This window comes from Ptychodera flava, unplaced genomic scaffold, assembly GCF_041260155.1.
Source record: "Ptychodera flava strain L36383 unplaced genomic scaffold, AS_Pfla_20210202 Scaffold_57__1_contigs__length_852473_pilon, whole genome shotgun sequence".
Lineage (NCBI taxonomy): Eukaryota > Metazoa > Hemichordata > Enteropneusta > Ptychoderidae > Ptychodera > Ptychodera flava.
This window is the reverse complement of record NW_027248379.1, coordinates 365,642-391,275: the sequence shown is the minus strand read 5'-3', so window position 1 is coordinate 391,275 and position 25,634 is coordinate 365,642. Positions and strand designations below refer to the sequence as shown.

At 39.9% G+C, this 25,634-nt stretch overlaps 1 protein-coding gene across 1 annotated transcript; it reads left to right on the top strand.

The window, feature by feature from the left end:
* Window positions 1–3,234: 3,234 nt before the first annotated feature.
* Window positions 3,235–3,906, top strand: LOC139128509 (uncharacterized protein KIAA1958-like). Its single transcript, XM_070694274.1, has one exon. It carries the CDS (start codon window positions 3,235–3,237, stop codon window positions 3,904–3,906), a length of 672 nt encoding a protein of 223 aa, XP_070550375.1.
* The last annotated feature ends 21,728 nt before the right edge of the window (window positions 3,907–25,634 follow it).

Genomic DNA, 25,634 nt, shown 5'->3' with positions numbered 1-25,634 from the left:
TAACCAACCAGTTCAAATAACTTTCATTTTATGTCCAAACAATTTGACTTTATGCCGAATTTCACATTTATGGCAAATAATAAACAGTAAGGAGGTACAAAGGACGTCGGTGCCCCCAGGCCCCATGTTTTTTAATGTGCTGCATACAAAATTATAAATGAAGTGTGTGTATCCCTTGATGTACCACATATACGTCCATGGTGTGTCTAAGCCGTCCTGTTCCTGGCAAAAGGCCAGCGTCGACAAAGACATTATAACCTAATAGGTGTGAAAAGGACTATCAAGCCCTCCTGCACCCTTCTCTTTTTTACATCCTTGACTGCAAAGAGTTCATTTCTAATGCGGTCTACAACTCTTAAGAACGTTTACGCTCGTTTAGATTTGCGTGAAATAAAGAGTGACTGTGATAGCTCTTTGCCGTGATTGAAAACAACCTTTGTTTGTTGTGTCACTCAACCACAGTCGACTAAGTATATCAGTACTATAATAATAGTGAAAGTCAACAATGGCAAAAGTCGAGACTGCTGAGAAGGCAAGACCATTATCAAATGTGAAATGTGTAAATATATCGGTCATTTTATCCAGATGATTTAGTGTCATTTCTGAACATAGGCCTTCGGTATGTGGCCACAAAGCATATGCAGTATAGACTTGGTGAAATGTGCAACACAGACAGAGTAAATTATTTGTTTGTGAGTGCAACAAGCATTGTCAGGGCGGGGAAGTCTTGCCTGGGACTCAGTGCTAGAATGTGGGGAGGCTGTCTAATATCCTCCTTGGCATAAAGATATAGACACTCTTGTGCAAGGACGCTTCAATTGTCGTTGGGGTGTAGAGGGTCCGTGGCTTGACAAAAACCCTATGATACAACTTCTCACTAGTATTGTGGGCGTTTGCATGGTTCTATCAAATCTCCTGTACCCTGGCGAGTGCGTTGTAATTATCAGGTGAATCGACTGCCGTTCAAAAACGAAGGGATGTTTTAAAATAATGAATAATCTTGGATAGACTTGCTTCAAGTTTGTGGGCATATAAGTATCAAAGCATATAATAAATTGAAGGACTAAACATCGCAGACCGTTGCGCTAATAGTAGGCTATTGCTTCGATCGTTGGGTGACGCCGCTTGACCAGCAAATAACTCAGGTGAAGAGAAAAGCCAGGTGACTGGGGTCCAATCTGCATTCGGGAATCTGTTCCATTAATATGTTCTGGGCTAAAATTTTCCAGGTATAGAATAAAACTGGATCTAATTTGCGTATTAGAGATCAAAAAGTATGAAGCTTTTTTTTATTTTGTTCTTCCCCAGAAGCGTATAGAAAATATACCGTATGGCGACATGCCGGAACTTTTAGTGTTGATTTCCCAGGCATAACATTCCCATTGCAAAGAGTTAGCGAGTAAAGATGGAGCGTTTTGCAAGATGGCCTATACCAGACTGCCTGATGAAGTCAAAAAGTCCTTCGTGAGAGATTTAGAATTGACGGACGTCTGAATTCTATGTGTCCAGTTTATTATGAATAGTGTATGACTTAACGATCATGACTTCCAAAGAATTCCTAAGACAGGCACTTTTTATAACAACTTGATAACCTTATTATCCGCGGACGACTAAGATCATAATCTATCGCAAAATGCTCTCTTTTCTTCAGCTAATAATGATTTGTTAGGGTTGTCATAGCAAATGTTGCTCATTTAGATGACAAATATGTGCAGTCAGCAGACGACAAAACTTCGTGGTATTGATGTGACTTGCGACCAAAATTGATTTTTTGACACATAACTAGTAGACCTACATTGCATTTTGTACCTGTATGTTTTTGAATATTGCCAATGCACTCTCATTAACATTCATCAGGGGCATCAACGACATCAAAAATCGACTCGGAGGCGAGTCAAGGCTGTTTAGCGACATTGCTTAGCTACGCCGCTCGAAAGTTATTCTCGGAAACAGTACGGAAGCATAAGTCAGGGCCGGACTGAGCGCAGTATCTATGGGAACCGGTGGTTATTTCCTATAAAATATGAGATTCAACTGCATACTTCTCCTTTGGGCCTTGGACTTTCACTGCCTTGCCCCCAAACGTCCATCAGCAAACAGGGGGGGGGGGGGGGGGAAGGTTGATGGTTATTATACCAGGCTGATTCCAAAGCTTATTCAGAAATTGAAATAAACAGACACGGTATCCAAATACCGTGTTTTATGCAACTGATTCGTTATCTTTTCGCCTAGACCTTGTTGTGACACCCTCACTTCTGGAGGAACTGGTTGAGCACAGCCGAACTACAATAGTTCTTCAATGTCGCAAAACATATTTCACCACGTTCGTGCATGGGAAACGTCCTTGTATTTTCATCAGAAACTAAAAACATTAGGTTTGGATATGACATTGTTTATAAAAGAGGATGGAATGTTGAAGATTAAAATACTTTTATCGGTCAACAAAAAAAGGAGAAACAAAGAAAGAGAGAGTATGTTAAATCATATTCGGGAGCCGCGATACTTTCCACGAATAATTCAACAGGGGAGACGCAATACTTTCCAAGAATTAATCATCAGTGAGCAACGACCTTGAGTATTTTTTAAAATTAAGTTTTTAACGACTTTCCTTGACACCCCGTTTTGTCATTGAACATTTTTACTTCAGGCACTTCCTAATTCGCATTTTGTTGTGAATTTTCTTATATTAGGGATATATACCGGGATGTTACCTGGTTAAACAATATAGAAAGTCATTTCGTATTTTCATATCAACTATTTATAATTTGTGTATCTAACTACCGGTAGCTTTCACAGGTCAGCATATAGGCCTATAGCTTGAATTTTGAAAAAAACCACGAAAGATACAAAGTCATTTATATTCAGTTAGTCTCCATTTATTAGTACTCTATCGGTCTATGATAATTTATTTGTTGACTTGATGCATTATCAGTTGATTAGAACCTTTACTCTTTGACTTGGTTATCAGATGACGTGATACGTAATTGGTTGATTTAATATGTATTTGGTTGATTTGATGGGGTTTTATCATATACCTACATTCACGTGCCTGTGTAAACCTATGGGAGGAAGCGCCCTCAGATCCGTGCATTTTTTTACGTATCACGCCCCGGCCCGTTGCCCATATTTGGTTGAACGCATCTATTTCCGGATCTACTTTTGTTTGTAGAAAGTTTTTACTGTAAACAACAACAGTGCCCGAGATTCAAAAATTATCGTCTGCACCAAACTACGATGGCGGCGGACGACATCATTCAGTGGATGGCTGCGCTTCCGAAAGACGAATTAGATGTTTTGCTTTCCGGAGAAAACACTACAGACGAGACAACAGTTGGAAAAGATGATTTGGCGACAGTAGACGAATTCATCAAAGCGCAGAGAAAACCAAGTACAGTTCGTACGACTGAACGGGACGTCACAAAAGTACGTCATTTCATCGAGCACCGATACGGCGACATTCGCGACTTAGTGGACATTCCACCCAAGACGTTGAACGAATATTTGGCAACATTCTTCGTCCATCTGAAGAAAAATGACGGTACTGACTATGAACCAGGCTCAGTTTCAGCGGTGAAGTACAGCTTGGAACGGTATCTCTCGCAAAACAACTACAGAGTATCACTGAACGACAAGTTCTTCTCGCTGACAAACGACGCGATAAAAGCCAAGCGTATGCACCTGAAAAAATCTGGCCTTGGCGCAGGTAGTCATGCCAGTGAAGCAATATCCCCGGAAGAGGAAGAATCCTTGTGGAAAGAGGGTAAACTCGGCACCGCGGACGGCGACACCCTCAATTTCACTCTTTGGTACTTGTTCACGAAGCACTTCGGACTTCGCGGTAGGGATGAGCACAGAGAAACTCTGTTTCGGAGACGTCACTCTACTGCGGGACAGCTCAGGTCTTGAGTATTTGGAATTCAAAGAACGCGATACAAAGACTCGCGATGGAACGTATTCCGATCATCGTGCTGTACCACCTCGCATTTTCGCAGTTGCCGATACGTCCAGAAACCCGATCAGAATTTATAGAGAGCACGTACAACACCGTCCAATAGAAAAATGTGCTCCAGATAGTCCGTTCTATCTGCAAACCGGTACCCGCTGCCGATATCAACTCTCTCGTTCGGTATTTCCCCCGTCCAATGGGGAAAAACAAGATCGCTTCATTCATGCCGCGAGCAGCTGCTTCCATGAATTTTGGTGGACGGAAAACAAATCATTCTGTTCGGAAGACAACTGTGCAAACGTTGACGAAAGCAGGAATTCCGCCACAGCAAATCATAAAAATAACCGGACACAAAAACGTCTCGAGTTTGCAACACTACGATACTGTTTCCGTAGAAGATCACCGGCGTATTTCAGCCATACTAAGTCGATCTACTGACAGTACCGAGGAAAAAAAGTCAGCCGATCGACCCTACCATCAACCGTGTTCTCACCCGTCACCAGCAACTGTTTTCAACAACTGCACAGTCAACCTAGGCATGCCATCAACTTCAAGAAAACGACCTATGGTGATGTACGACTCCGACAGCGAGTAATACATGTATTTGATCGTTCGCTTTATATTGATCGTTCACTGCGCTCTGTATTTGATCGTTCGCTCAGCAGGCAGCAGCTTTTTCTAGCAGTGAACTGTGAACTGAACAGTTTTGACACTCAGTGTTGCATTTATTGAATTGCCCGTTGTGTTGATGATGATGTTGTTAAACATTGTTACAAATGTGATGATCATTAAATAACTGATTGGTTTATAAACGGTTAAACTTTGTTCTTGGTCCGTATCGATGTATGTGTCTGACGTGTGGATGTGTACAGTAAGATAACCTCTTTGTACTCTGGCAAGTCGGCGATGCAGAATGCGGAAGCTGAAGGACCGAGAATTCCCAAAGTTTATTTGGCAACCGCCGAGTTCAGATGGTATTTCAGTAACCATGTTGCTTTCAAATGCTTTTATAACATGTCAACGTGAGTCCCGCCTCGATCGATCGTCCTGGAACGGAGGACGCGCCGGACGTCGAGCTAACTATAGGCGTAGCAGCGCTTGGTTTGCAACGCAGCTCGTGAGCAGCAAAGTGTAAACAAAAAGTGACGTCATATATTAGTCCGCAAGGACAAGAGTGATGCGGCTTTGCGATCGCCAACCTGTCAAGGTATCACCGATTCTGTCCCAGCTGTTTAATAACGCATATTTAATATTTTGTACGTTCAAAAATACCTTGATGATTCGTATAATATTAATTTCAAGCATATATGAACGTTCCATAAGGTATATGATAAAACCTTTACGGCCCTGATACGGCTTTTGCGGCCCTTGGTCGTACGGCGTACGGGCCCTCGCACGCTCGGGCCCTTCCGCCGTACGACCTCGGGCCGCAAAAGCCGTATCAGGGCCGTAAAGATTATTATTGTTCACTTGGCTACATTATGGGTTGATTTGATACACTACCTCTCTATTTATCTATCCATCGATCGATGTATCTATCTATCTTGCGGGAGTTATAAATGGCGGAAATGGCTTTTCGGAATAATAGCCCACGAAGCTAGCACCTAATATGTGAAAATCCCCTTTACTTTATGTTTACTGCAAAAGTATTTATTTGAAACTTTTAATGCTAATATTGTTATACATATTTCTGAAATATATTAAAGATTCTGCGATATGACTGACTAGTCCTTTTTAAATTCAAATAGTCAGTCATCAAAGCAACACAGAATTACTGGCATAACTCTTGTAGAAATACAACTGCAGACCTTCAAGACGCATCGCCAAATTGACTAATCCTTTGGCCGGGTTTCTTACCCATAAGTGACCATATACATGTGTCATCTAAAAAGCAAGAACTAACTTTAATGTTTGGCAACCCTAAACTATTTGTTCTCTCAAGAACCCATTTGTTCTCTGCAATATCTGATAAATACAACATTTCTTTTAAGATGGGATCTAAATCCGAAATATTCATAATGGTTTTTCATGACCTGATTGGCTACAGATCATAACAGGTTCCCCCCCCAAATGAGATTCGAAACACAGTGAGCATGCAATAACCCAAGATATTCCACAATGCATGCCCTATAGCATGGGGGTGCTAGCTCCGCTCCTGGCTCCATGACTAACCATGGAGGTAGAAGAGAACTATTTTCCTCCTTGGACTGACATACGCATGACCTAAAACAAAGTCACGGAGGTTACTATTAAAGTAATTTTCTGTCATGGTATCAAGCATTATACGATGGTCAGCTGTTAGCCATATGGCATTTATGAGTCAAGAGTGCTCGGCTATGACTACGCTGTAGCCGATTATAGCCCTGCCATGCAGAGCGGAGTAGCGCATGTGTAGGCACCAAACAAGTAACCTACCTAGGCTACCTACCTAGTCCCTTCTTTTATTGTAATGTGGTCTTTGGTCCTTGCAAACTTTGCAGCCACCTAAGTCTGTGTATTTTGATTTGTGTTTGTCCACAGTGTTTCCCTCAATTGTGGTGCAGGGTAACATATGTAACCGGGTAATTACACTGACTTTAAAAATTTAGCCAGTCAATTAAACCGACCCAAGTTCATAACACACAATCAACAAACCAGGAAAGAATGATTATCGTACATTTTGCGTTGCAGTTTATATTCAGGTTTATTTCACTACAACTAAATCTCTACTACTAAGGATAATAATAATAAAAGAATAAAAAACACATGTCTACAATAATTAAAACTTATAGCAGTATTACTGGAAAATAGTTTCCAGGCGCAAAAGCTAAAGTTCATCCACCATAATAAAGTTCCAGGTAATTCTAAAATGGCTGTTGTCTAGGGTTTATTCACTTAGCTATTGTTCATATGGCTGTACAATGGTTTCTCCTCGAGTTGTAGGTCAATGTCCGTCCTGTTGCTATGACGATGACAGTCTATCCAATAGGAAAACTACGTTAACACACACACAGAGTCCTCCCAGCTGATCCTCCCTGGAGATTGTGTATGCCAACCCTGGTAGCAATAATCGAGTTGATGATTGACACGAACAATACCAGGCACTCCTTGGCTCTTCACTCCGGCCACACAATAGGAACACGCAGTGTATCAGTTAACGCAAAGGAATGACACGGAGACAAGTGTTTGGCCGAAATCCGGGGTTATGCATGCACTGCCATGGCAGGGGCGACGAGGCGTCATAGCGGCCTGGATGGCGGTACCGGGCTCTGGCTACCGTGCATCGGGCAACGTGTTACCGGCCGCCACAGCAGACCCATGACAGTACCCCCAAATTATGGCCAAACTGCGGGCATGTATGACTGCGGTGCGGCAGTAACACAGCCCCCCCCGCCCCCCCTCCCCCCTCCCCCCTGGTGACCATGCGCCACTGGGAAATGTCTCATAGTATATGTTCATTGTTCTTAGTGTTTCATGTCTCTATAGTTCGTGTAGGGCCATTCCATCATTGGAAAATGTCATCTGTGTCAAATGTTAGCCAGCCGCGAGTACCTTAGTACGAGTGTTACGTAGAGGGTCTCCCGTGTGTCTTGATGTAGATCGGTACGCGTCGCTCCTCCATCTGCTCAGTGTCTTTGTGAGCCAGTCAGGTAGGCTGGCTTCGGCAGTGGTTGTGGCGGCGTCACTGCAGAAGCTATGCCCCCCAAATTAAAAGCGGCGACTAATACGGGTGGTGCAGGCCAGCTGAGAGTTTAGTGAGGTTGATTGGCGTTGTCGGCTGTAGCATTGCGATTGTCACTGTGTGGCTGGTCGCTCCCTTGGAAGGGCTGAGGGGTCTCTTGATAGTTGCTTTGGTGGTGGTGCAGAGCATTATGGTCGGTCGCGTTACACACAGAGCACTTGTGTAGCCTGCCATAGTGGCAGGGGGTCTTGCATGAGCCTCGGTTGAAAGATCGACATACCTGAGGTTGGTCATACTGTTTCTTGTTCGCTGGGTTCTCCCAGTAGAATGGGTTGGTGTCGCTGCTGCGTAGGTTTGGGCAGTCAGTCTTCAAATGACCATGTTGGCCACAGGCGAAGCAGGAAGGACGCAGGAGGTGTGGCTGGTTTATGAAGTGCTGGAAATTGAGGTCTGGGTTTGGTTTGCTCCAGTTGGCCCTGTCTGGGTAGCGGGCAGCGTTCAGGCGGAAGAATTTGTCGTACGCGAGCCAGGCCTCCGGCTTGTAGGCGGCAGCTTTGGAGGCGAGGAAACGAAGGTAGGTGGCCATGGGGATCGCTAGATGTGGGTAGTAGAATGTTCGATATGAGAAAAGACGAGGAAGCACTGTAGCCAGGTGTCAAAGTTGTCGATAATTTTCCGCTTCACCTCGGTTGTGAATGTGGCTACGCCGAGGTTGTCCGGATCGAAAGCTACTTGTGTCTTGGTAGCCTGGGTTGAGTTGGGAGCTAGGGCATCAGTATGCAAGTCACCAAGTTGATGAATTTACCGAGGTTAGCCAGGCGTTGAGTGTTGATTGGTCGACATATGGCAGTAGTAGGTCGGCTGGGGGTATTGCTGCAGGAGATTTGCTAGTTGGCCCGGCTCTAGGAGGTGGGCGCCGTGGCGGTGCGTTGAGGCCAGCTCGCTGGACGGGTTGAACGTTGGGCGCAGCCATATTGCCCGGATTGTTGTTATGAGGTGCGCCACCATCGGTAGGGTAGTCCCGGATGTGCGTAGCGCCAGCAGCGGTGGTCGAGTCGGGTGGGGCAGCTGTAATGGCGGGTTGATATCCATTAGCGTGATTAGCAGGATGATTACCTGGGTGGACTTGAGTAACCACGGAGCAGGATGGAGCGGCGGGCGTTGTCGGTCCTGCGACGATGACAGTGAAGCGGGTGATAGTGCACCAACGGCTGTATCAGTTGGCTGGACTTGCAGGTCGGGCGGTGGGGTAGTGTTGGTAGTTGGTTGCCGTAGTTCGCGTCGGATTGAGTCAATGGCGCTTGCAATGCTGGTTTCTATTAGTTTGGCGACGTGGTCTGGTATGCCTGGGTCGGCTGCCGCTGTGGCGGTAGTCGGCACGACGCCGGCAGGGTTGGTTGGTGTGGTTTCCATCGGTACTGGCTGGAGTAGCTGTTCGTCGAGGTGTGCTGGGCGTCTCTTCGACCTCGTCGGTGTACGGGTGGCCGCTCGGGCGCGGCCCCTGCTCTTCTTCATTTTTGGCATGGTGGATTTTGTGGTGTGAACTTGAGCGTGGCAGAAGTTGAAATGGACGAGCTATAGCTTTGCTCACACTGATATGCGCATGGATAGTGACGTGGAGAGGGTGACGCAAATTGTTTAGATAACGGTAAAGGGGCAGTTGGTAGATAAGGTTACGTCACAAGTGCATCCAGCCAGCGGTAGTAGGTGGCGCATGGTGACCCACATATGTCAAGGTCTAAACCCTTTTCCCGGTGTCCTCCCAGACGTTAACAATGATTATAGCAAAGCCATAATCACCCATAATTCATTAACTGGATCTCCTCTGCAAGCACAGTCATGTAAAAGACCAATGGCAATTATGTAAGCGTTTCCTTCTGTTTACACAATCTTATTCAGGATGAGACTAAGTCAACATGATAGCAAATACACTGTTCAAAAATCCCATTGAAACAAAGAACTAAGAATCACAGAAAATTTCCTTCAAAATCAGAAAACCCAAATTTCAACATGTTAAATAAAACTTCACTACTTTCTAAATCACTACTGGAATAACACTAACTACAGAATAGCAACTTAGAAACTTTTCCACGTTAATTGGGAAAACACATGGTCCTTCATCCACGTTTCAACTTGAGGAGTGTGTGTCTCATACTCTGAGACATTTAAAAGTTCATTGTTTTCAATACCAAAGCGTTCAAATACACATACCTGTAAGCACAGTCATGTAAAAGACCAACCACGTTGTCTTGGAATTTTTTCTTGGTAGTAAAACGGATAATAATTCCTAAACGTACGTCCACACCAAAATACTGTCTTCAAGCAGTGAATATCAGTAGAGCATTGCAATGCATTGTGGGTGAAGACGCTATCAATGAAATTCCACACATGTGTCATCACACTCAAACAACACGCAGTAGACCTAATCACATGACTTACAATCGTAACCGGGGTTACACATAGTGAACGGAATATGTACACAAAGGTCCACACAGCATCGTACCTGTGGTGCATTGGAAAAACATTAGATTTTCTTTCTCTTTTTAGACAGGGATTGAATGCATACAATTAGCACCTATTGTGACAACTTTTTAGAGAATACAAGCGGACCCTAAAGCATTTCCTCTAGTATTAACAATTCACGTAGGCACAGACAGATTGATCATTTTTCATTTGAAATATTCACTTGTTTTCAGCATCCCGACTTTGCACAATCGGGACAAACATTGAAATTACTTTATACGGTAATATTAGTGTTGGTCGCTAAGCAATGTTTTAGTTATGTATACCACATTAGCAAATGAACGAATTGAATATCTCAAATCTGAAAGCGGAACATTTTAGTGTACTAAAGAACAAATGGTAGACTTAAAGGGATAGTAGCTGTAACTTTTGAGAATATTTTCACTATTTTTGTTGCATACCGCGAACTATTCACATGAATAAGCACAGTGAATCATGAAGAATCACCTACTAGTTGACCTCAGTACGTAACGTGTATCAATTCCTCGTGATAAAGAATGTTGACGAAGTGAATTTCTTGACGGAGAGAAATTCAACGATGTTGACACATGGAATGCAACGTAATTGACTTGTAGGCATGTGCAAGAGAAGTACCGCACAATTCAACTCTGGTTCAACATGATCTCCACACTACAGCGCGCAGCGCAAGGGACCTGTACAGTGGGTCAACCGAACAATGTATCTGTCATTCACATTGACACCTGGAAATATAACTGACAGTTTGGCAATATCCATCCTTATCATGTTTAAACAAGGAAGCATATTCACATGTTCACCACTGTGTGGCTATGCGATGTAAAATGTTTATGTTAGCCTTCACAGTCATGACCCTTGAACATTACAAAAATCACTGAAAATTTACAAACGTGAGAGACCGAATTGAGGTGTGGGTAACCTGGTAAAATTTGGTCACTTATGTAGATAAATTCTTCGCGTGACTTATACATTGCAGTTATGTTTTCTTTTTTCATTTGCGAAATAATCATATTTCTGTAACCATGCATGTACACTTGTGTTGTATGTTGTCATATTCAGTGGTGATGCTCGCGACGGAAGTAAATTTTATAAGAATCCCCCCATAAAAACAAACAAACAATAAACATGCATTTAAAAATGGACTGAAATAGGCAATACTGACCATGGAAATGTTTAAAGTACGAAAGCGCCTTTCAGAGTGATTAGCCAAAATGCAAACGCTCTTTCAAGAACATAAGCAGATAAAACAGCCCGTACACATCGCGGACGTCGACGGCTGTGGGCTACACTGAATGATCATTGATGGTGACCCGGGCCCCGCGCCCGAGCTCGCGAACTGTCACTGCTCACTGTACTTGTTGTGGTCGCTGTCGAAGAAAACAACGTAGCATGTTAAAATTGATTGGTTTGATATTTAGGAAACGTAACCAGAGTTAGCAAATGTAATGACTCAACTACAAGTACCACCAAAATTTTGCTAAAAAGATACTGCTGAAATCAGTGATGTGTTAAAAACGTCACGTCAAAACAAATAGCCACGAGCGCATCTTACCGCAAGATATTCCCAGCTGTCGCTCAACTTGTCAAGTGAACACATCAACCCGCCAAACTCAAAAGATCGTGGCTCGAAATAGCCAAGTTCACCGCCAAAGCAATTCCAAATTTGACCTCAAAATTTCAAGATCAACCCATTTCTCGGACGTTGTTCAGACATTGTGGAACTGTCGACTGGCGCGGCCGACGGCCATTCTGTCGTTCATCTTTGGAAAAATTGTAAAATTGTGCGACGATGAACAGCTAGGATTTACCCGAACAGAATATCGACACGCCGCGGGAGAAATAACTTTACTTTATTGCCAATTCCAAATATAAGTATAAGTATACAAGGTATACAAAGTATAAATATTAACCAGAAGCATGGCCAAATAACTAGAAGCATGGCTCGAAAACATTGACTAGGACTTTGTGAAATATGCAAGAACTGGAAGTCAAAGAACCGGATTGTGTTTGGGTGTTGTTCAGAAAAAAATCACATATTCATCACAATAAGCAATATTCTCATCGGTGAATTTTTCGTAGGCTACTGGTGTTAGTTTTTTAAAAGTCCATTCCCCAACTGACCATCGGCTTCTCACACCTCGTGCGACGGCACTGGTTGAGACATCTTCTGCACTATCGCCATATTCGTCATCGCCATGTAATTCGTCTTTTTTTCTTTGAGAGATATCTAATGCTTCACACGATACAAAGCGTTGCCATACATTTCGTAATCCATGATCGCTGAAACGTAGCTGTGGGTCCATAGCTGTGTGTTTTCGGACAGGATTTCTGACTTTTACATGCTGGTTTTGCTTTTATGTTATGAACCCCGCTGTGATGGCGGCGTTAAAAACGTAAAAGTCAAAACCAGCACGTAAAAGTCAGATATCCCGTCCGAAAACACCACAGCTATGGACCCACAGCTAGCTGAAACGGAACTTTTCGCCACCTCTCTGAGTGACGAGAAAATCGCCAGTAACTTTATCCTCACCACGCAGTAAGATTTCCATGCACGACAATCAAATCCTGTAACTCGGGAAGATTGCCTTCCCACTCCTAAATGATCTCCGTTTGAGCCATTAGGGTGTCACAGGACGAAGGTAAACCAGAGACTTGTTCAAGTCGGTGTATTTTCAAAAAATAAAATGATTTGCAAAAGTTCCTTGTGTAAAATTTGGCAGCCCAGGTCAGATTTTCGTAGCGATCGAACGTGTTTTTATTTAGTCTGTGCAGCTATAGCAGTAGTGAGTTAGTTTGTGCCGGGTGAAAGTCCCCTGTATAGTGTTCACCCCACTCAACGCTTTCACATAATCCTACTCACACGTTTCACATAAAAAAACACAAATCATCGCATTCCAAGTGTTCACCCAACTCACTCTTTCACAAATCACACACTTGAACCAAGTCTAGTAACCAGTAAGTAAATCCAAAGAATCTTACTTGCTGGCAGCAGGGTCTTTGTTTTTACGTTTTGCATGCATAGTGATTTCAGCAGTAATTCCTGCGGATCATGTAGGTCAACGTCAAACGTACCTACACAACTGGTGTCCGCGGGCCCGAGTGTAAGCTGTTCCCAATCCCGTTAACTTGAAGTATAGCATTGCATCGTCACCTTTGCATTGAACTAGTTGACTTGTTTGCCGATAAATGACAAAGTAAACTGACCGAATAATGAATGCACTAGTTTTAAACTTTGGTAATGGAAGTTGATGGAAAAATGCTCGACGCTTTCTGACCGGTGACAGTCGTTTCCGGGCCCTGGCGCTGGCTCGGGTGATGCACCGACTGCCGATGAGGGACGGCTAATGCACCGGGCCTAAATTACCTCTTTTTACTCTGAAACGTCTCATACTCAAGCAACAGAAAAAAAAGAGTTTGAACAAATAGCATTCCCGATTCACACGAACAGTGGACGTACATCACAATCTAAAGAGATACACATGTGCAAGCTCCATCATTCGATTGAGTGATCAATTTATATATTGATACATTGATCGACCTATCTATCTATCTATCTATCTATCTATCTATCTATCTATATATCTATCTCTGTATCTATTTATCTAATATCTATCTATAAATTGATTGGTCTATGGCTCCCAATGAATCGCTTAATCAGATACCGGTATTTTCAATTAATTGATATGTGTTGTTGTTTTGATGTGGTATTGTTGACTTTTCTACTTGATCAGTTGATTAAATCCGTTGTGGTTCATTGATAAGTTATCGGTAAGTTTGTTGATATGTTATCGGGTAGGAAAAATTACTAAGTTAACGGTAAATTTTACTACGTTATCGGTTAGAAAAATTTACTACGTTATCGGTTGACTATGTTATCGGTAAATTTTTACTACGTTATCGGGTTTGAAACGATATCGGTTAGTTACTACGTTATCGGTTGTAAAAAAGAAGACTTTAAAACGTGCACACATAGTCACATTGCCATTTTCATTTTAAAGTAAATAGGTTGTTGATGACTGTTTATTTTTATTATTCACTTTTTAATGTTTTTTCTATAAAATAATTTGATAAGTCATATTTGGAATATTGTCTATGCCTCCTTATCTTACCTATACAGCAAGCATTACTAACAGTCTATTAGGCCGTGGGCTAGAGGGGCGTCTACATGCACCTTCCCCCTCCAACACCACGGGATAACAAACTGTATTTTTCAGAAGCTTTGGGATCCCTAGAATAAGAAATAGGATTTTAACAGATAAAATAAACTGACTCAATAGCTGTTACGGTCATGTTTTGAATTACAATTTTGTGACCCACACGGATTTTTGTCAAACCTGTCTTCTTGTACGTCATCTGCTGAGCTTACTGTTTAACATGACCTAGCTTATGGGGTATTACTAGAAAGGTAATTTATTCTTATTGAAAATAGTATATAACAAAATGCAATACCTTCTATATTTTTCATGATATAGGGCCATAATTTACCCAAAACTTCAGGTTGTTGATGACTGTTTATTTTTATTATTCACTTTTTAAATATTTTTTCTATAAAATAAATTTGATAAGACATATTTGGAATATTGTCTATGCCTCCTTATCTTACCTATACAGCAAGCATTACTAACAGTCTATTAGGCCGTGGGCTAGAGGGGCGTCTACATGCACCTTCCCCCCTCCAACACCACGGGATAACAAACCTGTATTTTCAGAAGCTTTGGGATCCCTAGAATAAGAAATAGGATTTTAACAGATAAAATAAACTGACTCAATAGCTGTTACGGTCATGTTTTGAAGGGTACCGCAAAATTACAATTTTGTGACCCACACAGATTTTTTGTCAAACCTGTCTTCTTGTACGTCATCTGCTGAGCTTACTGTTTAACATGACCTAGCTTATGGGGTATTACTAGAAAGGTAATTTATTCTTATTGAAAATAGTATATAACAAAATGCAATATCTTCTATATTTTTCATGATATAGGGCCATAATTTACCCAAAACTTCAAAGTTTATGTCACAAATTACTGTCAAAACTATTCTCAAATTGTATCAATTATTTCCATGACACTCTACAAAAGGCAATGCTTTGTATGAAATCTATTTTATTTGGCACAGGGACATGTCAAAAATATGAGTTAGACTTTTAATAGACAAAATATTGGGATTGAATTACTGTTACTGGCATGTTTGAAGGGTACCGTGAAGTCAAGAGTATTACCGACTCGCATATGTTTTTGTTAAATGTGTCATCTTGTAAGTTTTCTGCTGAGCTTACTTTTTATTATAGCCGAGCCTGTGGGCTGTCATTGAAAATACAATTTATTTGACTTTAAAATGACATATTTTGATATCCAATATCTTGTTTTCATCAAATAGGAAGAAATCATACCCGATACCCCAAAGTTTTTTGTCGCAAATTACTGTCAAAACTAATCTTAAATTCTACAAATTATTTACCTAGACATCATACAAAAGGCAATGCTTTGCATCAAATATGTTTTATTTGATACAGGTACATGTTAGAAACTTGATATAAACTTTTAACAGACAAATATCCGGATGCTGTAGGTGTAACAGTCACATTTTGAATGGTACTGCAAAATCACAGTATTGCCAACTAGCATACATTTTCGTTAAACCTGTCTTATTGTAAGTCATCTGCTGAGCTTATTTTTTAACATAAGTTGGCTATTGGGTATCATTAAAAAGGTATTTTTCTTCTGAGATATGACATATTGTAATATACAATATCTTCTTTAGTGTTGATGAAATCAGACCAAAACTTACCCCACACCCTAAGTTTACACTGCAAATTACTGTCACTATTGATTTAAAATTCTACCAAAATATTACCTAGACGTATTACAAAAGGCAATGATTTGTATGAAGTCTGTTTTTTTTGATACAGAGACATGTCACAAATATGAGATAGACTTTTAAAAGACAAAATATTGGGATTGAATGGTTGTTGCTGTCATGTTTTGAAGGTTACCGTAAAGTCACAGTCTTGCCCATTCGTATGTGTTTTTGTTAAGTGTGTCATCTTGTATGTCATCTGCTGAGCTTACTTTTAAACTCTAGCCAATCTTATGGGCTGTCATTGGAAAGAAAACTTTTGCCTTAAAGCGAAATATTGTAATATGCAATATATTCAATAATTTTCGTGAAATAGGACCAAAACTTACCCCATATCCAAAATTCGCAAACTGAACAGTTTTCGAACAGTAAGGAGGCGTAGACAATTTTCCAAATGCGTCTTATCAAAATTATTTTATAGAAAAATATTTAAAAAGTAAATTATAAAAATAAACAGTCATCAAGAATCTATTTACTTCAAGAAGAAAATGGCAATATGACTATGTGTGCGCGTTTGAAGTCTTCCTTTTAAGGCTTTGCATTAGTTCATTGCATAACAATAAAATACCCATTCACGATATACCAATGTAGCAAAACTTTCAATTTTTATAGTGACAAGAGACAATAATGCATTGTATATACCTAATTTTGACATTTTATTTTCTTCTTCAACACATTGCAATTAGTAAATAACATTCACAAGTCTGTTTGATTTGCTTTATTGGGAGGAAACAAAATTTATCGTATTTTCTTCCGGTTAAAAATACTGAATTACAAGAAAGAATCGATTTAGATATATCCAATTCTATGACGTCATATTATTTTAACTAAAACATTATTCTTTTTTGAAAGACCAATATCTAAGCTTGCTAAAATATAAGGTATGTGGCATTTCAAGCCCGTTAACTTCATCAAGAAAAGAATGTTGTACCCCTACCCCTAGCTTTTGCACACCCCACACAAGTACACGCAAATCAAAATTGACTCCAGAAAAATAGTGTATAGTTAAATATCTAATGTTAACACTTTTTTCTTGCTTAATATGTCGCAATAAATAATTTAAACACAAAAAGCTATCAAAATTTTGCTTAATAAAAAGTAAACCACAATCGTAACATGGTATTTTGGGTAAAAAGTTTAAAAATTGTCAAAAAAATTCATTTTAAAGTCGTCCTATTTTATGTACACAAATTAATTTTGCTAAAGTTGGTGTTGCTAAGAAAGAGAAGTATCTGAGCTTTCCAAAATATAAGGTTTGTGCTATTTCATGCTAGTTTACTTAATTTAGGGGAGGATATAGTACAACCTACCCCTTCCAATTTTTCGCCATTTTTTGCGGTACATACAAAACAAAGACCAGTGCAGACAGGTAGTGCATCCCAAAATATCCGATGTTAACATCTTTTTTTTCTAGTTCAGCAGATCCCTAAGAACAATAATACCCATGTGGTAGGTTTATGGGGGGTGCACGGTGGGCCCCTCCAGCCCACGGACTACATGCAATGTATTATTCGTATATACTGTTCTACATAGATATACGCTACGTATATGAAGGTATGTTCCATAAACATAAATATACGTAAAGCATACCACATTTATTTTGTTCTATATACGTCAATATACGTAAACATACTGAACGCACATCAAGTATTTTGCCAAGTGAAGCCTTTGGACTGCTCACTTCATCGGTTTGTCTGACTCAACTCTGACGTTTTGTGCCGTCCAAGCTGAGATACGTAGCCTGCAAATGTTTACAGCTTGTACTTTATCACTTGCCTTACACTGGGCAAAATGCTTGATATACAACAATATATGCACATATACTGATTCTGTACATGTGTCAAATACGTTAAGTATACACGTACGTATACTAATAAAATGCAAAACTACAGTGTACACTCGGTGTGCAAAGATCTGCATTACGTATACTCATGATCTGCATAGATATACGCTACGCATATCAACGTATTGGAATGTTTCATATACAAAGATATACGTTACATATGCAATTAATATTTTGTTCCATATACGTCAATATACGTAAATATACTGAACATATATTAAAGGCCAGGGCTGGGTATAAATAGCAAGCTGCCCCTTGGAGTTAGTTCATGCAAAGCGTGGCTTGGGTGGCGTCACGCTCGATCGCTCCGTAAAAACCATGCCAAAATGGTCACAGGCGAAGAAACTTAGGCGTCCATGCACATGTACCTAACCATGAATGTCTAGTGATTGAATATATAGATAAATTTTTTTGATTTGAGCATAAATAAAGCTGATTTTCGTCGATGAATGTATTTCTCTTTGTCTTCAACTTGCGTGGCAAGCGGCCACAACAAAGGTCTGCAAGCTGTCAATCAAAAAGGACGCGATACAGGTGTGAATCGGTAAACGTTTGCGATGTCAACATGTTAGGTACGCACAGCCATATAATTAGATGGGGCGACCGCAGTGCAGAGCCGCATGCTAGGCACTCTTTAGCTGGGTAGTCTGCTAAATAGATCGATTTTCAGCTCAATCTATCGATCCCGTAGTCGATATGCCCACCTATTAAAACACCCATTTAGATTGCAGTGCCGGCGTGTCGACTACGGGATCGATAGATCGAGTGGAAAAGCGAGCAGACTACCCAGCTCGAGCCCCTGTGACTGCTAGTATGCCATACAAGCCATAGCGCGTTCTCGCGTAGACGTCGTACAAGCCGCTATTTCCGATCGTTTCTTCCACAGAACTAGTCATTTAAAGTTCAGATTCAAGTTCTTTTAGATTTTTCTGTCGTGAAAAGTATTATTAGGCCTATTATCGTCTTGCCGTTTTAAAACATTTTTGATGACCTAAACGACATCGTGTGTTGTTCCATTGCCATGGAATCCGATGTCAAGCAAAGACGGTGACTTTTTTCAAGTTGAATAAAATTTCCTTCCTGGTTGAGTCAGTCAATTAATAGAAATACCCTTGTTCACAATTGATTAAACCATAGACAGTGGACTGTCTCGATTATCCCGTCTATGATTCGATATTCACTGACTCATTCTTCTCTTCTTTGTCGATCGATGAAAGTATTTTCATCTTCAATACTCGGTCCTAATTTGACAGATGTAATATCCAAACATATATTGTCATTAGTTTCTGACCAACGTATGTACAAAAACTTGGTCCGTTCGCCAAATTAAAGCACATATTTGACGAGATGTTTTGCGAAACGGTGATTAAATATATTGGATGAACAGTCGTGACGGTACCCTATGCATTAGGGGGATATTCATGTTGCAGTCTCCTCGGAAAAAAAAAGGGGATGTTTAGGGCGATAATAAAGGCGATGACTCAGTTGAATAAAAAAACTTTTCGGACATCATATCTAAGCGTACATTTATCGGTTTGATGTGCGACGGTACGCAGATCATTCATATTCTCCATAAAACTAGTCAAAACAATTCTGCGACAATGATGGTGTCTCTTCGTGAACGTCCTTGAACCCATAGCCGCGACCATTTTTTTTTATGTGTTCCGTGGTTGATGATTGGTAGAATTAATGTATCAAAATTTGAAGACACACGTGATTGAATCCTGTGATTGTTAGGAAATTGACGGTGTGTAGGGATGGTCACAGTCCACGGACCAAGGGAGCATCAGCAGTACGCAGTACATTGCATGCTTTCTTAGAATGAACAGCGTGTTTCCATAGCTACCATACGAAATCCGGCTGTGACCAATGTTCCTGTCCTGTTTCGGAGGATAATTTTCGAGCTGTGTAGCTACTGTTGAGGTTCAGATAGCCGAATCTTTCGTGTTCGAAAGGCTTATCGATTTACAGAAAATACTAACCGTTTACAGCACACGGGGCAAAGCCAAATACTTGCCAGGTTGGAAAATTTCAGCGAGTCGCGCTCACCAGCGGTCGCGAGGAAAAAATACGTTGGTATCATTGATGTGCCATGTTTATTGTTGTTTGTACGACTAGTTTGAAAGTCATAGACTTTCTTAATGGTGAAATTCATATTGTCATTCAATATTTTACACACTGAGTCACCTGTGCATTTAAATACGTCCATTCGGAAGCAGAAACGCGTTCAGATTTTCGATGGTGATAACTAGCTTCAGGCAGTGACATGTATCCAGTTACGAAGTTTACCCGATCCTGAACCGATAAATAAATGTTGGCAAAATAAACATCAAGTGGCTAGACTTGGAAGAGAGAGAGAGAGAGAGAGAGAGAGAGAGAGGTGGTTTATGTATGGGGTGAGAACACCGCCAAAATTATCTTGAAAACTTTATTTAAACTATCTCATTATTATTATTCCATTGTTTGGTGATTTAATGATAATTATGTCAGTATTTGGCCATTATTTTGCTATTATTTGATCATTATATGGATATTATTTTGACATGATTATTAATTTATTTGGTAATTCGGTTGCTTTGACATTATTCAGCATTGATGTCTTGATTTGGAACTTATTTCATCATTATTATGCCATTATTTGGTGATTTGGTCATTTTATGTCATTATTTGGTCTTTATTATGCGATTATTTGGTCATGATTACAATATTATCTTGACATTATTATGAATTTATTATGTTAATTCAGTTCTTTTGCCATTATTCGGCATTGATGTCTTGATTTAGAACTTATTTCATCATTATTATTCCATTATTTGGTGATTTGGTCATTTTTATGTCATTATTTGGTCTTTCTTATGCGATTATTTGGTCATGATTACGACATTGTCTTGATATTATCTTGATATTATCTTGACATTATTATGTTAATTCGGTTCTTTTGCCATTATTCGGCATTGATGTCTTGATTTAGAACTTATTTCATCATTATTATTCCATTATTTGGTGATTTGGTCATTTTTATGTCATTATTTGGTCTTTCTTATGCGATTATTTGGTCATGATTACGACATTGTCTTGATATTATCTTGATATTATCTTGACATTATTATGTTAATTCGGTTCTTTTGCCATTATTCGGCATTGATGTCTTGATTTAGAACTTATCTTATCATTATTATTTCATTATTTGGTGATTTGATCATTTTTGTGTCTTATTTAGCTATTATTATGCGACTATTTGGTCATGATTACAATATTATCTTGACATTCTCTTGGCTTTCAATTATCTGACCTCCTTTATTATCTGAACTCATTATTTGACCTGCATTTGAACCCTACCCAGAAATCATTGCACATGGAGATTCACAATGGCTTAGTTGATACGGTCTGTTCCTCGCATAGAGTGAGAAAAACGGGCTTTGCGTAAGTTTAAAGCGCAGCTCAGCACATCGCGTATCTAGAATAGTTGGGCGTGCTCGAAAACTGAGATCGACCACAATTTTGGATTAAAAATCGATTGTTTTCGGCGGCGGAACTGGGCTGTGGTGGGTAGCCGATGGTGGCCTATAGTATTATACATATGTACCACAGTTTACTTGCATCGAAGCGCGCGCGTACTACCGGTATTTGCACTGCAGTGCAATACCAAAAACATTATGCCATTCCTTTATGTTAATGAATATTTACCAATTTTGACCCGGAACTATTTTTGTTTGTAAATACAAAAAATGTCGTCTAAAAGATTTCATTTCACTTTGGTTCGATGCTAGTTATCGTAAAATGGATGACATCACCGATTAAAAACTACGACAAAGAAAATTGCATGCATTTATTGTAGTCTGACGATGATTTTTATTATCCGGAAGTCAGTTGTCAGCGAAGCAAAAACATTGACAACGGGCGACGTCCGTTTCTAGCTCCATAGATACATGGCCGATATGCAACAAAACACACGTAACTGCGGGCGCAGCGGAGCCAGTTAAACAGTTAACATTTTCAGAGACGTTTTTGCCAGTCGTTTTCTCACTGGACATTCCCTGTTTACAATATAAAGTCACTTTTGCATGCAGTTTATTCTGTGCTTGTGTGTCCTACACGCTATTGATAACAGAGACTGAGTAAGCGCTTGTGTGCCGCGGCCCGGCGAACACTGAAATTTGATCGTTCGACAAGTTACGTTTGCCGTATCTTACTCTTAAATTTCCCATAAAAATCTTCGAACTGTTATTTGTATCGATCATTTAGAAGAATTTCAAGCTCAAAATGTGAAAAAATCAAAAGCGTTCCACGTTTAAAGTTCTCTTCGTTTGGCTATCTACTATGGCATGTTGCTACGTATGTGTGAGCGATCGCAAGCAGAGTTCAAGCCCTCCGACGTTCCTCTTACGTCATCTTGATAAACAAGTAAACAATAGTTTAGCCAATCAAAATGGAGGGTGTGGCGGCGTTGACCAATGAAAAGTGAAATCTGATTCGATGCCTCATTACAGTATGTCAATGTTATATAACTCCGCAAGGTCGCCCTGAAGCTTTGACAGACAAGTAGTACGCACGACTATCGTCGATTCTCTCGACAAATGATGCAAATAAAAGATAGAACATATGTAATAATAACAGAACCCCATGGCCTGTGAGTGCAAGCGCGCCGTACTCGTGCTGCGGTGAATTCGGCTGTCCTTTCACTCGCTTCGCTCGTGAAAGGACTGCCGCCGAATACACCGCAGCACTCGTGCAAATACCGCTAGTATGGCGCGCTTGCACTCACAGGCCATGGGGTTCTGTCATATTAGCTATTAAACCTAGCCCAGCGTACAGGTCTGTGTACCGTGTGTTCTCGGCGTTATATGGCACAGGCCCACGGAACTTTTCGTAGATCGTCGTCGGATGGGAAGTGACTAAGACCGAGGTTCGGCCTTCGGCCTCACAGTGTCAGTCACTTCCCATCCGACGACGATCTACGAAACATTCCGTGGGCCTGCTGTGTTTATGGTGGAGGCCGTATAACACCGGAAAGACACAAGACCTGTACGTACACACGGCTAGGTTACACCCAGCCTGCCACACAGAGATCAGTAAAGGTATCGATACCGTGGACGAAAACGACAATCACCGCGCTGTGTTAAAAAAATCGCCGACCATGCCCCTATGAGTTTAAAATAAAAAACCCATGCTCGAGAATAGTTCCTGACCAACCAAAAATGGCTACCCACCACAGCCCAGTTCCGCCGCCGAAAACAATCGATTTTTAACCCAAATTGTGGTCGATCTCGGTTTTCGAGCACGCCCAACTATTCTAGATACGCGATGTGCTGAGCTGCACTTTAAAACTTACGCAAAGCCCGCTTTTCTCTCTCTATGCGAGGGAACAGACCGTATCAACTGCGCCATTGTGAATCTCCATGTGCAATGATTTCTGGGTAGGGTTCAAATGCAGGTCAAATAATGAGTTCAGATAATAAAGGAGGTCAGATAATTGAAAGCCAAGAGAATGTCAAGATAATATTGTAATCATGACCAAATAATCACATAATAATGGCTAAATAATGACACAAAAATGACCAAATCACCAAATAATGAAATAATAATGATAAGATAAGTTCTAAATCAAGACATCAATGCCGAATAATGGCAAAAGAACCGAATTAACATAATAATGTCAAGATAATATCAAGATAATATCAAGATAATGTCGTAATCATGACCAAATAATCGCATAAGAAAGACCAAATAATGACATAAAAATGACCAAATCACCAAATAATGGAATAATAATGATGAAATAAGTTCTAAATCAAGACATCAATGCCGAATAATGGCAAAAGAACTGAATTAACATAATAAATTCATAATAATGTCAAGATAATATTGTAATCATGACCAAATAATCGCATAATAAAGACCAAATAATGACATAAAAATGACCAAATCACCAAATAATGGCATAATAATGATGAAATAAGTTCCAAATCAAGACATCAATGCTGAATAATGTCAAAACAACCAAATTACAAAATAAGTTCATAATCATGTCAAAATAATATCCATATAATGATCAAATAATTGCAAAATAATGGCCAAATACTGACATAATTATCATTAAATCACCAAACAATGGAATAATAATAATGAGATAAGTTTAAATAAAGTTTTCAAGATAATTTTGGCGGTGTTCTCACCCCATATTTATGCAGTCGCGAACTTATCATGGTCTTTAGGACGGATGGATACATTTGTGCTGCACAGATATCGAAAATGTACAGATACTTTCTCAAACTTTTACTTATTTTATAACAAGAGTAGAACAAAACCAAGTGTTGAAGATACTCTTCAGATGTTTGATTCGCAAGTTTGCTAAAGATAGATTATACCGGTACTTACAGAAAATAGTCGTTGTAGTCTTCTGTTCAAAGAAATATGTTCTTCAACATCACGTTTCTTTTGATCGGTGATGTTACATTTTATCATTTCTATAAACAAGGTTATAGATTAATGCATCACGGTGTTCATTTACGAGTAATTCAACAATTTCAAATGTAATTATTTTTTTAGTGAGAGGGCTTTTAGTAGTTCTGTAGACGAAACGATCGGAAATAGCAGAGTATATTGGCAATGGCATGACGTCTACGCTATTGTTTAGCTGTAATTGTACAGTTGAAGCCCGGGCCCGGGCCCCCGAGTAATTCGGAACATTGACAATTCCTATCGCCCAACGCCCGGGACAAGTGAAATTTACATTCGGGCAGGTCACAAATAAATCTGGTCGCCCGCCGGACAAGTTGTTTACACAACTTATGGCGCAATCAACGCGAACCTAAGCACAGGTCCAGTAGGCATAATTTGTGATGATTTTTAGCTCCCATAGCCATATGTATATATGGCAATGGAAGCTATTCTTATAGGCTAGGGAAATGTCTGTATGTATGTATGTCTGTATGTCTGTATGTCTGTATGTCTGTCCGTCAACATCAAAAACTCCAAAACCGCTGCACATTTCATCTTAATATTTGGTGTGTACATGGATGATGGGCTGTAGATGAGATTTTGTTCAAATGAAGTTGTCATTGCCAAAAATATGCAAATTAAGTGAAAAAATGTAAAAACAGTCAAAATTGAAAATCTCAATAACCACTGAGAGATTACATGAAAAATTAGCATGTTAGTACTTTGGGCTGACCTGAAATAATTGTGCTTTTTTGATTTTTTGATATTGTTGAAAATATACAAATTAGTGCCAAAAAAGGCGTTTTTGGTAAAAAATCTTCTTCTTCATGAACCGCTGGTCAGACAGCTTTGATATTTGGTATACAGGTCCCTAGGGATAACCCAAATTGGATTTGTTCAAATTGTGATGAAATATGCAAATCTGTATTTTTAAGGAATTTTTTTGTCATTTTTGGTCAAAAATTTATTTCATCAAAACCGCTAGTCTGACAGCTTTGATATTTGGTATACAGGTCCCTAGGGATAACCCAATTTGGATTTGTTCAAATTGTGATGAAATATGCAAATCTGTATTTTTAAGGAATTTTTTTGTCATTTTTGGTCAAAAATTTATTTCATCAAAACCGCTCGTCTGACAGCTTTGATATTTGGTATACAGGTTCCTACAGATAAACTAAATATGATATATTGAATATATGATGAAATCTGCAATTTTGTATTTTTGGTGCAATTTTTGACATTTTTGGTCAAAAAATGTGTTTCTCAACAACTACTTGTCTGATGCCTTTGATATTTGGTATACAGGTTCCTGGGGGTTCTCTTAGTGTGATATATTGAAATTTGATGAAATCTTCAATTTTTGTGTTTTTGGGTCAATTTTTGCCATT

What these genes read in the sequence shown, in the direction of transcription:
- LOC139128509 (XM_070694274.1), top strand. Translation starts at nt 3,235, where the DNA reads ATGGCGGCGGACGACATCATTCAGTGGATGGCTGCGCTTCCGAAAGAC.